This window comes from Macaca mulatta, chromosome 12 (genome assembly GCF_049350105.2).
Source record: "Macaca mulatta isolate MMU2019108-1 chromosome 12, T2T-MMU8v2.0, whole genome shotgun sequence".
NCBI classification, from domain to species: domain Eukaryota; kingdom Metazoa; phylum Chordata; class Mammalia; order Primates; family Cercopithecidae; genus Macaca; species Macaca mulatta.
This window is the reverse complement of record NC_133417.1, coordinates 83,683,016-83,697,311: the sequence shown is the minus strand read 5'-3', so window position 1 is coordinate 83,697,311 and position 14,296 is coordinate 83,683,016. Positions and strand designations below refer to the sequence as shown.

At 36.1% G+C, this 14,296-nt stretch overlaps 1 protein-coding gene across 5 annotated transcripts in view; it reads left to right on the top strand.

Moving 5' to 3' along the window:
• The window catches only part of TTN (titin), a 273,480-nt gene that overhangs the window by 50,596 nt on the left and 208,588 nt on the right, over window positions 1–14,296 (top strand). For 3 of the 5 annotated variants that reach the window (XM_015110458.3, XM_077957273.1, XM_077957271.1), the window contains one exon: window positions 3,964–4,020. In XM_015110458.3, the coding sequence (XP_014965944.3) occupies window positions 3,964–4,020 (57 nt within the window). Of the gene's footprint in view, window positions 1–374; window positions 951–3,963; window positions 4,021–5,108; window positions 11,756–14,296 lie in introns of those variants that run through there. The other 2 variants (XM_077957272.1, XM_015110459.3) reach the window with 2 other exon arrangements.

Below are 14,296 nucleotides of genomic sequence, written 5' to 3'. Positions count from 1 at the left end.
ATTTGCTGAGTATTACTTATAAAGCATACAGTGGACGGAGAGCAAATGCTACCCCAAATATATTCAGCTAGAGTGAGAGAGAGAAAGAGAGACCGGGTCACTTTGGATAGCTGAAATGACAACAGAAAGAAGGAACCAGATACTGTATGGCATCCGCATGAGCCTTCATCAACCATTCATCATGGAATCACTGGGAATGAATTTTCTTTTGTGTGATGCTGACATCTAGATCATATTGCATCTGGCATGCGCTTCCAAGTGACAATTATGTCTTTCATCTTCATCTTCCATGCCATTTTGTGTTACTAACATAGGCAAGTGACAAAGCTTAGATCTTAATATTCTTTTCTTTTTCTTGTCACTTGATTATACAGTGCAAGCCCTAGATAGGCAAAGTTCTGGGAAAGATGTAAGAGAGTCCACCAAGTCCCAGGCAGTGGCAGATTCCTCTTTCACAAAGGAGGACAGCAAAATATCTCAAAAGGATATTAAGTCATATCAAGGATCATCATATGAATATGAAGTGCAGGTTTTTGAAAGTGTATCTCAAAGTTCCATCCACACAGCTGCATCCATTCAAGATATACAGTTGTGCCATACTGCATCCCTTTCAGAAATTGCAGAAAGCACTGAGCTATCTAAGGAATGTGCCGAAGAGTCCATGGGTGAGGCGCCCAAGATTCTCCTGCATCTTCAGGACATCACTGTAAAGTGTGGTGATACGGCTCAATTCCTGTGTGTTTTAAAAGACGATTCTTTCATTGATGTAACCTGGACTCATGAAGGTGCAAAGATAGAGGAATCCGAGAGACTGAAGCAATCACAAAATGGAAATATTCAGTTTCTTACCATATGTAAAGTTCAGCTGGCAGACCAAGGACTATACAGCTGCATTGTACACAATGACTGTGGAGAGAGGACAACATCAGCAGTACTAAGTGTAGAAGGTGGTTAATTGATTTTTAGCTATGACTTGCTTCATTTCATCCTCATTGCTTTATGCAGCTTTTCTGCCGTGCAAATTCAATCAATGAATATATTAATTAGAATATATCTAAACTAGCACCATATTCATAAATGACTTCTGAAAGTCAGCCGAGTCAATGACCATAATTATCCTGAAAATTTAACTTGCCAGTCTAGATTCAGAAAGTTTAATTTTTAAACGTAGATTCAAGAAGCAAAGGCTTATTTCCTATATGCTGCATTTTCTAATATTTACCAATGCGCCACCAAGAAAGTGTAGCAAAGTTAAAATGTTGTAGTCTGAGAAGTATTTATTGGGTATTTATTATTGTGCCGGATACTGTGGTAAATTTCAGTTTAATTGTTTTAAAGTAAGAGGTTCAACAATTCTTATCTCCTCTTCATTTTCACATCTGGAGGTTCTAGTTGTTTACAAAGGGGCCATGAAAATAGAAAATTGGGACCAAGTACAGTGGCTCATGCCTGTAATCCCAGCGCTTTGGGAGGCCGAGGCAGCCAGATCACTTGAGGTCAGGAGTTCGAGACCAGTCAGGCTAATATGGTGAAACCCCATCTCTACTAAAAATACACAAATTAGCCAGGCATGTTGGTGCATTCCTGTAATCCCAACTACTCAGGAGGCTGAGGCAGGAGAATTGCTTGAACCCAGGAGGCAGTGGTTGCAATGAGCCAAAATAGGGTCACTGCACTCCAGCCTGGGCAACAGAGCTAGACTCCATCTCCAAAAAAGAAAAATAGAAAATTGGGTGCTGAAAATAACCTGGCTCTCTCTGGACCAAAATTAGAAGTCTCTAGATATTACTCCATAAATGATGCTGCTTTTACAGGCTTAAAATCCTCCTGGAATTGTAGAATTTTCTCATGACAAGATCACAATTTTTGTCATTATTGGGCTTGATTCTCCATCATGTCTGGAAGAGCAGGAATAAACTTGTCTGGGCAAGTGATAACTTCTTCCTCTTATCGATGGTCTTTCCTTTTGGATATTAATGAAATGAGAAAAATATTTTTCAGGTGCTATAAGCCTGTGTTGTGTGCCTGTAGGCAAAACAGCTCCACTGAGTCTCATGGAAGGAAGGTGGTGGGAGAAGTTCAGGCATCTCCAGGGGTCTGTGGAAAGCTCTGGCCTCAAGTTCCTCCCTAATCCTGGCCATAGTGGTGTTAAGGATGAAAAAGGGGCAGTGCTATGGAGGTGCACAGTCATCTCTGCACAGAATTTTGAAACAGTGGCCTTTCTTCCTACCCAGTACAGAGAATATGGTTCGTTGATTCATATAATTTTTCTGCAACACCTGCTCACCAAAAGGAGGTCTTATTCTTTCTTAATGAGATTTTGTTCTAAAGCTCTATCTCATTCTGTCACCACAGCCTACAAAGGCAATATCTCAAGAACTGAGGTTTAGTTATGTAAATTAGATAGAAAATTCCACCAGCCAGAGAGTTGACCCTCAATTTCACTGCAGCTGCTGGCTAGCACAGTAATCACACAGAGTGACTGTTTATTTGGAGGTGTTGTCTGCAAGTTTTGTAGGTGACAGTGTGACAACTTTTTCGGAAATGTAATTGGGAGTTGGCTGTCTTGTGAAGGTGGGAGAAATGTAGATTAGATCTCTTAACTCAGTTCCTAAAGAATCTAGTGCTATAGTGCAGTGTTTGACTTTCATATTCCCAGAATTGATTTGAGCTTGGCTCTTTTGCCCTAGGATCTCCAGTTCATTGAGTTCCAATGGATAATATTATTAAAGTGTGAAGCAAAATAATTTTTTTGAACATCCAACTGCCTTACTTGTACCTAAGAAAGTTGAAAGATAAGATATTTTTAGGTGTTTGAAGAGTGAAAGATCAGGCACAGTTGTCTAATTATTTGACATAGGCCAGTCTTTATATGTTCCTTTTTTATTTTGGCCTAATAAGTTCATATAGGCTACAGAGTTATCCACCAAGATCAAGCAGGAATGTCAAACCCCTGGAAGTCTGTCTGAATACAGTTCTTATGTGCATAATAAACATAGACATATCGTATATTAGTTTGATGACTAACATGCTGCCTTTCCTTCTCATCCTAATGACATTCCATCTTCTCCACATTCAGCATGTTTTTTAATCTTACAAACACAGCTAATTTATGCCTTTCCCTAACTTTATTCTTACCCAGCAAAAGAATCGCAAGCCAGAGCACTTACAAAAATTACTCTGGGTTCAGACACTAAAAGTATTAAAACACTCAAAGAGTCACAAATTAAAACAACCCCTGAAGTAAAAAGAGAATCGTCAAAGAAAACATCAAGTTTGTCATTAACTTCATGCCAAAAACCATAAGAAACTGAGAACAAGGGAATGAAGTCTACTGACAGGATACCACGTGGACTGAAGACAGAGTGATACGAGAGTCCCAGCCTTTCAGCTGCCCCAGAGATGATTGTGTCTAAAAACTGTGCATATTCCTTGTGTAATAAAAACAGTTTTGATAAGTCTTTGTTTTGTTCCTTAATATGTAATTGGACTTTGTATAGTTTAAAGTTTGAAAGGTGGTTCAAATCAAAGGAGTATTTACTAGCAGGAAAAACTGAGAATAGCCCTCTGCTAAAGTAGCAGTTTAGAAAATGCATGTTCTTTCTAAATGTGATTTCATCTCTTAGCAAGTGTTTAGTCAATAGGACATTTTTTTAGAAAATAATATTCCTTCAGTTTGTAGATTGCTTTCTGAATGCATGTAAAGGCATGGGGAATTATAGAACTAAAAGTGGAAATTTCATGAAGAACCTAAAATAAAAATGTTTTAAATCTTTCTGTCGACATTGCCATGTGTTTTATCAGCTCAATAGTTTGTTTGGCATGGACTTTTTGGTATATTTGGGGAATGCAGTTTTCTGTTATTATAATAAAAAGAAAATTTTAATCATATAAGTCATGAATTGATGCAGAAAGTATATGCAATTGATAACTAAAATCTCTTTATATGTTTTTCTATTTTAGCCCCTGAATCAATTTTGCATGAGAGGATTGAACAAGAGATTGAGATGGAAATGAAAGGTATTGTTATAATGGATGTGAGATTTAAGTAGAAATTCTAAGGGATTAATAGGATCCTTGAGTTGCCTTCTTTCTCTTAGTATTATTGAGAAAAAAAATGACATAGATGTACAAATATATCTCTTAGAGTATATATTACTATGTCGCATGCTTGGTTTAGAATGTTGATGGTTACATGCATTTCACAGTAATTTATCATAAGTTAATTTAAAATTTTGTATTTAAAATTTATCAGCCATATTCAACTTTATGTTTGCAGTCATTTCCAAAAGTGTGTATTAGGAAAAGTTGTCATCTTAATGCATGAAATCATGAAGTAGAAGTTTGTTTTCAAAATCACAGTGAATTACATTGAACAATAGACAATAACCTAGCTGTCATTCTCAGAATGCAATGTCATGAATGAATTTTGATTGAAATGCTACTTTACTGAGGTTGTGTGAAAACATTACATTCCCATCTGGTTTACACTTCATGCACATACATCATTTTAACATTGATATGTCTCTTACACTGGCTTGCAGATAGCTGCCTTATGTGATCCTTATTGCCTGCTTTTCTTTGCATAACATTGTGATTTTATGGCTGTATTAGTTCGAATAAACGCCTTCTCATTTTATTTTAGCTAATTATTTATGGTTATAGTTCTTGCATATACTCTTTAAATAGTTAATTCTCAAAAAAATAATAATTTAATCTACAATCAAAAGAATCAGAAAGGGCGTTTATTCCACTCTCTGCAAGTCAGGTAAGATTTTCCACTTAGCCATCAAAAGAACAAAGTTTTCCTGCTCTCAAAACAAATATGCACAGGAACATGTTATTTTGAAATGCATTTTTGCTTGTTCAAGAAGAAATTTCAACAGTTTGAAGAAAAGACCAGACAACGAACGATTTTCGTGTCAGAATCTTTTAAACAGAGCATGGTGTTGCGTTTATTCGAACAAATATGGTGAGTGAATTTTTCTATGGATTTGTGAGATCTGTAGCATGCAATTTATTTCATTTCCTATTTTGCAATTTTATTTACTTTCAACTTTTTCAAATTCTATGGAAAATAGTAAAAGGTTTTATTTTTTTTTTCCCAGAATTATTCTCCGAGGGGGAATCTGAACATTCAGAAAGGGATACTCGTGATGCCTTTTCAGATTCTGAAGACATAGACCACAGCTCCATGGCTGCTAAAAGATATGCAAGTAGAATATCATCTACAAGCTCCTGGCCTGAATATTTTAAGCCTTCTTTTACCCAAAAACTTATGTTTAAATATGTTTTAGAGGGTGAACCAGTTGTTTTTACATGTAGATTAATTGCCTGTCCAACTCCAGAAATGACTTGGTTTCATAACAGTCGGCCCATTCCAACAGGTCTTCGTCGGATTATAAAAGCTGAGAGTGATTTACACCATCACTCTTCCAGCTTAGAGATTAAAAGGGTCCAAGACAGAGATTCTGGAAGTTATAGGTTACTAGCAATTAATAGTGAAGGGTCTGCTGAATCAACTGCATCATTGCTTGTTATCCAAAAAGGGCAAGATGAGAAATATTTAGAATTTCTGAAAAGAGCAGAACAGACACATGAAAATGTGGAGGCTTTAGCTGAAAGGGGAGAAGACAGGATAAAGGTTGACCTGAGGTTTACTGGCTCTCCCTTTAACAAAAAACAAGATGTGGAACAAAAGGGAATGGTGAGAACTATACATTTTAAGACAATGAGTTCTGCCAAGAAAACAGATTACATGTATGATGAAGAATATTTAGAAAGTAAATCTGACATAAGAGGATGGCTTAATGTAGGTGAAAGTTTTCTGGACAGGGAGACCCAAGTGAAGTTGCAACGTTTAAGGGAGGCTAGAAAAATGTTAATGGAGAAAAAGAAATTATCTCTTTTAGATACGTCTTCTGAAATAAGCTCAAGAATTTTGAGAAGTGAAGCTAGTGATAAAGATATTCTATTCTCTAGAGAGGACATGAAAATCAGATCTATGTCTGATCTAGCTGAAAGTTATAAGGTAAATAATTCAGCTGAGAGTATTGTGCAAAATCCACACGGCCTTTCTAATCAAATGGATCAAAATATAGAATCTGAGGAACTTCCCACAAGCTTTCAAACTATTGTTGATGAAGAAATTTTCCAGACTGAAATAAGAATGAGCCAAGAGTCATTGGCAAAAGAAAGTCTACCAAAAGACCATTTATATGGTGAAATTCTAGGAAATGAAAATACCCAAGCAAGAGGACAGCTGGAAGAAATTATGGCCAGTACTACAGTTGGAGAGTCACCCACATATATCACTAATGTATGTGAGAAGGAGGAAGTATGTGAGACTCCTGAAAAGGTGTCTCAAGCTATTACACCACATGCCAGCGAATCTTTTGGTACACTTGTAAATGTTGAAGAAAGTGAAGAAATAGCTAGTGAAAGAATAAGAAAGGATGATGTAAGAGAATTACAACTCTCTGCTTCTACACAAATCGATGAATTCAAAACCGAACAGAAGGAGGAAAACATGAGATTTTTTGAAAATTCTTTTCGAAAACGCCCACAACGTTGCCCACCTTCATTTCTTCAAGAAATTGAATCTCAAGAAATTTATGAAGGTGACAGTTGTAATTTCGTGTGCCATTTTCAAGGATATCCTCAACCTATCGTGACGTGGTATAACAATGACATGCCAATCCCACGTAATCAAAACTTTATCATTCATTCTTTGGAAAACTATTCAATATTAACTCTTCTGTCTGTTCATCATCAGAATGAAGGTTCTATTACTTGTGTGCTATTTAACCAATATGGAACAGTAAAAACAACCGGTATGCTTAAAGTGAAAGCAAAACAAAAACATGATGTCAAAACACATAAAATCCCAGTGTTCCGTGACTACTTTGATGAGGAAGAAGAGCTAGCATTGGTGTTTGATCAAGCAAAAGGCGCCCACCCATCTATGAGTCAAGAGGGCCAAACAAATCTTCACGTGTTAAAAACTAACCCACCAGTTCCTCCCTCTGGAGATACAGAATTGCTTTCCTTTCCTGTAGAAATCCAGGTAACAGCAGCTACTCCTATCCCAGAAGAGGATAAAGAGATGTTTCAAACTGAGGAGCTAGAACCTGAAGCAATGCCTCAAGATCAAGCTACTCAGTCACCAAAACACAAATTTGTATTTTTGTCTGATGTTACTAATGAGCCACCAAAAATGTTACAAGAAATGCCAAAGCATGCCAGGTGTAGAGAAGGGGATTCCATCATTCTTGAATGTTTAATATCTGGTGAGCCCCAGCCAGTTGTAACATGGTTTCAAAATGGAGTCCTTTTAAAGCAGAACCAGAAGTTTCAGTTTGAAGAAGTTAATTGTAGCCACCGATTATGTATTAAAGATGTTAGTTCTCAAGATTCTGGAAAATATAAATGTGTTGCTGAAAACAATTCAGGGACAGCTGAAAGTGTTTCAGATCTAACAGTGGAGCCTGTCACTTATAGGGAGAAGAGTCAATATGAAAATATTGGTGAAATTTATGGAAAATATTCCAGAGATCAGCAAGTGCAAGTCCAGGGAGAATCTGTAAGGGCACATTTTTATGATTATCCAGCTGGTCCTTTTACTCCCTGGACAAATGTAAAAGAATATTCAGTAAGGGACTATTTTCAAAGCCTTGAGACCATTAAGCAGATAGACCAGAAAGACCAGGTGCGTTGCGTACCTTCTAGAGAAAAAATTCCCAGATTTGTGCGTGGTGCTTCAAGAACCATAAAAACCAACAAGCCCATCAGGGCTGAATTCATACAATGTCAGGCTGAAGGGAAAGAGAGACATGTAAGTGAAAAATCAAAGCTGCACCAAGCGGAGGGTACTGTTTATCCATTTGTTGATGATTTCAGTGATATCACTATTAAGAAAGACGTAGGAAACAATTTTGGAAAACTTGGTAGATCAGAAAAGGAAAATGTACAAGAATATGCCCAAAGTGACTATTTACCAAATATTCACTCTGAGAGAATTTCTGACAGTTACAATACAAAAGATTCATCTGCCGTTGCACATGAAGAATCCCTTGGTGAAGAGATACACTGCCCGGGGGAAAAAGTGAAGCATAGAATTATCGATTTTGAAAAATTACATGTAGAAAAAAGAGTTCTAGAAAAAAGACCTACCAGAACATCATTCGTTAATCCTCCTCAAAAGAAGATTGATGACAAAGCCTTTTCATTAAAGCAAAGAGAATCAAGATCAAGTAATCTAAATGCAAATATGTGTCAGACAGAGAAAATGTCTCCAAATACTGAATCAAATTCATCTAACATTGCAATAAATTTAAAGCTGCTTTCCTCTCAAACTCATAAGGAATCTGAAACACAAGAAAGGGAACAACAGGAAAAAATAAGTCTTATAGATAAACCTGCAATTTCTAAAAGAGTTGAACATGAATCACCTATTACATTTGACTTAAAGCAGTTTCACACTCAAATAAAACACACAGATGTGAAATTCCAAGAATTAGATAGTAGTCAACCAGAAGAAGTTTATTTTAAAATCCAACATCCTGCTTCCGAAACAGCTGACACTGAGAACATTGTGTTTGATCTAAAACAAATGCATTCTCATATAGGAGATCCAGCTATGGAGTTCCAAGGGCAAGAAACTAGGGAACAGCAGGAAATATATTATAAAGAAAAAATTCCTAGCCCTGAAACATTACAACCTGATACACAGAGTATCTCTAAAAATGTGCAAAATAATGTATTTGCCAGTCAAGAAATTTCTTCCAGTCAGGAGCTTTCATATAGAACTATGGTGGAGAAAAGTAGTATTGATGAAAATTCCATTTCTTTAGAAAAAGAAGTCCGACATGTACAGGAACAAAACTTAGACATTTTAAAAACTGATCTTTCTCTTAAATCCTTTTCTGAAGAAATCTATAGTGAATCATGTGCCCTATTTCCAGCCTCATCTGCAGATATAGAAGAAACTGATCTTTCTGAGAAAAATTGTTCTCTAGAAAATGGAGACAGAAGTTTCATCTCACATTTGAAAAAAGCAGTAAGTGAGGAAAAGCCTTTAGAGGTTGGTGAAATGGAAGAAGAATGCACTCTAGAACCAGAGTTGGCATCATTTCCAAAGCAGGATGGTGCGGCACAGGAATATACAGATGCCACTTTGGAAGACCACAGAGGTGATATTCAGGAGGCTGACACACTCCATAGACAGCTCTCCCTGAGTCAGTGCTTCCCATTCTTGATGACTGAAGAAAAACAGAATCCAGGTGAACAAATAATTACAAACATTGATGCTTCTGGAGAAGAAAAATGTTATGAAGAAGTCCAAAATGAAACTTCTTTCTCCACTTTAGGAGAAATGATAGAAACTAGTTCTTCTCAAAATATTCCTAAATTAGATGAGGCACATACCACTGAGGTAGCGGAATCTGAGACCTCCCTAACACAATATTTACTTGCTGCTGGAAAGCGTGAGGTTCCTGAAACTAAAGACACCAGAGACCAGGCAAAGCTTGTCCAGAGTGAATCAATCACTTCAATGGAGGTGGAAGAAGTAACTTTCAACACTGTGTACGAATACTACAACCAGAAACAGGAATCACTAGGTCGTCCATTTTCTCCTGAGTCTGACATTTCCATTGGTGTGGGAAGTACAACTAGTGAAGAAATATCTGAGTTAGATCAGTTTTATACCCCACCATCATCTGTTGAATATTTTGAATCTCCAGAGTCCCCTGACTTATATTTTAATCCTTCAGATGTAACTAAACAATCCTCAATATATTCAGGAGGTGAGACAGTTGAAAGATATTCCACACCTTTAGGGGAAGTTACTGAAAGATATTCAACACCTTCCGATGGTGAGATAGGAGAAAGATACTCTACACCCCCAGGGGAGACACTAGAGAGATACTCCACACCCCCAGGAGAGACTCTAGAGAGATACTCCACACCCCCAGGAGAGACTCTAGAGAGATACTCCACACCCCCAGGAGAGACTCTAGAGAGATATTCTATTCCTACTGGAGGACCAAACCCCACTGGTACGTTTAAAACATATCCGTCAAAAATAGAAAAGGAAGACAGTACACCAAATGAGCGTTTCTACACACCTACAGAAGAGAGAGGTTCAGCTGACGAAATATGGCGTTCCGATTCATTTGGCACACCCAATGAAGCCATTGAGCCAAAAGACAATGAAATGCCTCCATCTTTTATTGAACCTCTGACCAAAAGGAAGGTGTATGAAAACACAACACTAGGCTTCATTGTTGAAGTTGAAGGTCTTCCAGTTCCTAGTGTGAAGTGGTATCGAAATAAATCTTTACTAGAGCCAGATGAAAGAATCAAAATGGAAAGGGTGGGTAATGTATGTTCACTGGAAATTTCAAACATTCAAAAAGGAGAAGGGGGAGAGTACATGTGTCATGCTGTAAACATCATAGGGGAAGCAAAGAGCTTTGCAAATGTAGACATAATGTCCCAAGAAGAAAGAGTGGTGGCACTCCCACCTCCAGTAACACATCAGCATGTCATGGAGTTTGATTTGGAAAACACCACATCATCAAGAACACCTTCTCCTCAAGAAATTGTCCTGGAAGTTGAATTAAGTGAAAAAGACGTTAAAGAATTTGAGAAGCAGGTGAAAATAGTGACAGTTCCTGAATTTACTCCTGACCATAAAAGTATGATTGTGAGTCTAGATGTTCTTCCATTTAATTTTGTAGATCCAAATATGGATTCAAGGGAGGGAGAAAACAAAGAACTAAAAATTGATTTAGAAGTATTTGAAATGCCTCCTCGCTTTATAATGCCTATTTGTGATTTTAAAATTCCAGAAAATTCAGATGCTGTGTTCAAATGTTCAGTCATAGGCATCCCTACTCCCAAAGTTAAGTGGTATAAAGAATATATGTGTATTGAGCCAGATAACATTAAATATGTGATTAGCGAGGAGAAGGGAAGTCACACTCTTAAAATTAGAAATGTCTGTCTTTCTGATAGTGCAACATACAGGTGCAGAGCTGTGAATTGTGTAGGAGAGGCTATCTGTCGTGGATTCCTCACCTTGGGAGATTCCGAAATATTTGCTATGATAGCAAAGAAAAGCAAAGTGACTTTAAGCAGTTTGACAGAAGAATTGGTCTTAAAGAGCAACTACACAGACAGTTTTTTTGAATTTCAGGTGGTGGAAGGGCCTCCCAGGTTTATCAAAGGTATTTCTGACTGTTATGCACCAATAGGTACAGCAGCATATTTTCAGTGCTTAGTTCGTGGCTCTCCAAGACCCACGGTTTACTGGTACAAAGATGGGAAATTGGTCCAAGGAAGAAGGTTCAGTGTTGAGGAAAGTGGCACAGGGTTCCACAACCTGTTTATAACAAGCTTAGTAAAGAGTGATGAAGGAGAGTACAGGTGTGTAGCTACAAACAAATCAGGAATGGCTGAGACCTTTGCAGCACTCACCTTAACTTAAAATGTAATGTTTTAGTGCCTCAGTAATTATTAGAATTGATCTGAGTGCTTTCATATTTTCCAAATTGTATGGATCTAATAAACTTCCAAACAGGTCCACTATATTTGAATGCATTATCTTGGAGACCGCTGGAGAAATAACCTCTGTGTAGAAATCCCATCTTTGTAACACATGTAAATATTTTGTTATCTGAACTGTGGAATCATCACTTGAGTCACTCATGCTGTGTAACATCAAACACAATTAAATCTCTTCTTGGCTACCTAATTATTTGTACTTCTATTTACCCTCATGCCTCCTCCACAAGTGTTTCAGTGGAATGGACTCTCTTTTAGCAGATAAACCATATATGCAAAAGTACAATGTAAATGTGGAGACCATATCAGATGACCACGCAGACAAATTGGTAAGGGCAAATCTCCTCTTTGCTCCCATTCTAAGTTATTTTTGGAATTGTAACCCCTTTGCATCCAAACCCATGTTGATTTACTTCGACGTAGAATAGGCAAAACAAACAATAAAAACCAGCTTCTCCCAATTGGCACCTAACTCTATAATCTGTTTGCCATTTCAATCTTAATATATTAACTTCATCTCTTTTAAAAATATTTTCATTATTAATATTCCTCTACATAAGTGCTTTAATTCTCACCGGCTTCAAGGGACCAATTGTGCTCTTTGTGCGCAGGATTCACCTAGACATTTGCAGAATAAGCAGATAAAGATCTTTCCACTTTTGGAGATACCTTATTTTTCTCAATTTTTGAGATGACATCAAGTGTAAAATGCAGCAATAATTTAGTATTGGCCTGGGGAAAAAAAGGGAAACTATCACATTGTGTTTACATATAGATTTTAAAACTGTATTCTGATTTCAGAATCTTTAAAATTAAAAAAAAAGTGGGATATTTTTAGAATTGAGTCAATATGGCAATTTGTATTTCAGATTATATGTAAATAACAAGATATCAAGCTTTCCTATCAGTTTCACTGAATTTCATCTTTAAAACGAATATAGCTTAGTAAGCATTCAATTTTTATTATGATATTTATGTTTCTAAAGTAACTCTTTAATTTTGTCTTTTAAAATTAAAATAATAGTAAATTAACATACTCCTTAATATCTTACCTATATACTAACATGGACCTAAGTCTTCTCGTATAAGACTCGACAAATATAAACAAATTCTGAAAATGAAGGGTAGGAACAAAAGACCTTAGAGACGATCATTCAACAATAGAGTTCTGTGTCATCCTAATAGTAATTATCCTTAATACAATTTAGAATAAACTTTAATTTTGTAACAAAGGACGAGAGAAAGAATACTACAATGAAAGATAAATTTTATCTCCCTCCACCTCTTAAATTACTTATTGTTACTAAATGGCTATATTTGTCACCTGCGTTCAGCAATACTTAAGTACCATGATCATGTTTAAAATACTAATTTTAATTTAATTTGAAATATAAACACTTTAATTTTCCAAAGAATTCATATCCAATTATGTTTATTATGTTTCCTTCATCTATCAATCTTTATTCTCAACATGGGAATTCTCTAACAGCTATCCAAATTAAAGAAGCAACAGAGACAATGTATAGAAAGTAGGCAGAGCAGTCAGGTTTCCCATGCCTTCCTCACAAAAAAAAAATTTGATTTATCTGTTTGAGCCACCATAACTCATCAGCATAGATATACTATTGTAGAACAATCATTCCTGTTCCAACCAGTGAGCATACAATATCTGTGATAATAATTATAGACATAATGTAATGTATCACATCACAAATTCCTGAAATAAAACTAATTCTATAGATTAGGAACTTAAGGATTTATTCTGTGCTTAGTCATGTAATGCATGTTAAAATTAATGAGAAACTCAGATTGAAGCAAACATGACAAGCATGCTTTACTCAATCATCATACAGCACAGCAACAGTTCAAACCTTGTTTCTTTAAAAAAAAAAAAAAAAGAAAGACAGAAACAGAAAAATGTTTTAATGTCCTACTGGATTTTAGGAAGAGCTGAAAAACACTTTTATTCATATAAGAAGGAGGGCTTTGTTTGATTTTGCTCATTAAAATTCTGTAATTCTGTTAGTTTCAAGTACAGTGAACTTGAGTATATGCAGAATAACAGTGACCGAATAAAGAAAAGTAAGCCTTGGCTTACTTTAATCGTCATAGATAATGAAATGGAATTTTTTATTTTCTGACTCAATGGTACATAACATAAAACCCTGAAATATTAGTTTCTCTGATTCTGGATAAAGAATTTATTGTATTGCAGATAGTTGAGTTTAGACAATTAATAGCTGCTACCACTACATGTAATTTTTTAAACTATGCCTTTCAAGTTTCAGCACGTTTGAATTTCATTTACTATCCTTTTTGTGGCTAATAATACCATGGCTTGAAGGGAAAACATTTGAAAACATTTCAACATACTAGTGAGTAAGGGTATTTTAACTGTATTCACGTTCATTACCTTTACAGATATTTTGTGAGTTCAAGTGAAGGGAAAGGTAACATGAATTATATATTGTAGATTAAATGCAAAGTTAAGTGATCATCATTAATATGTAAAATTATCAATGGTTTTATGGTTTACTTAAAATAATAAATACCTGAATATGTATTCTGCATGCTATAGATGAGTTTCTCCAGTATTTTTATAGCCAGCAGATACTTGAGTCCTGACTTCTAATGCTTGTATGCTAGAACAGAAAGGAATTAAGGTGTAAGTCTATTTCATGTGATGCAAGTGAAGTCACCAAATAAAATCATAAAACTGCCTTTTGCT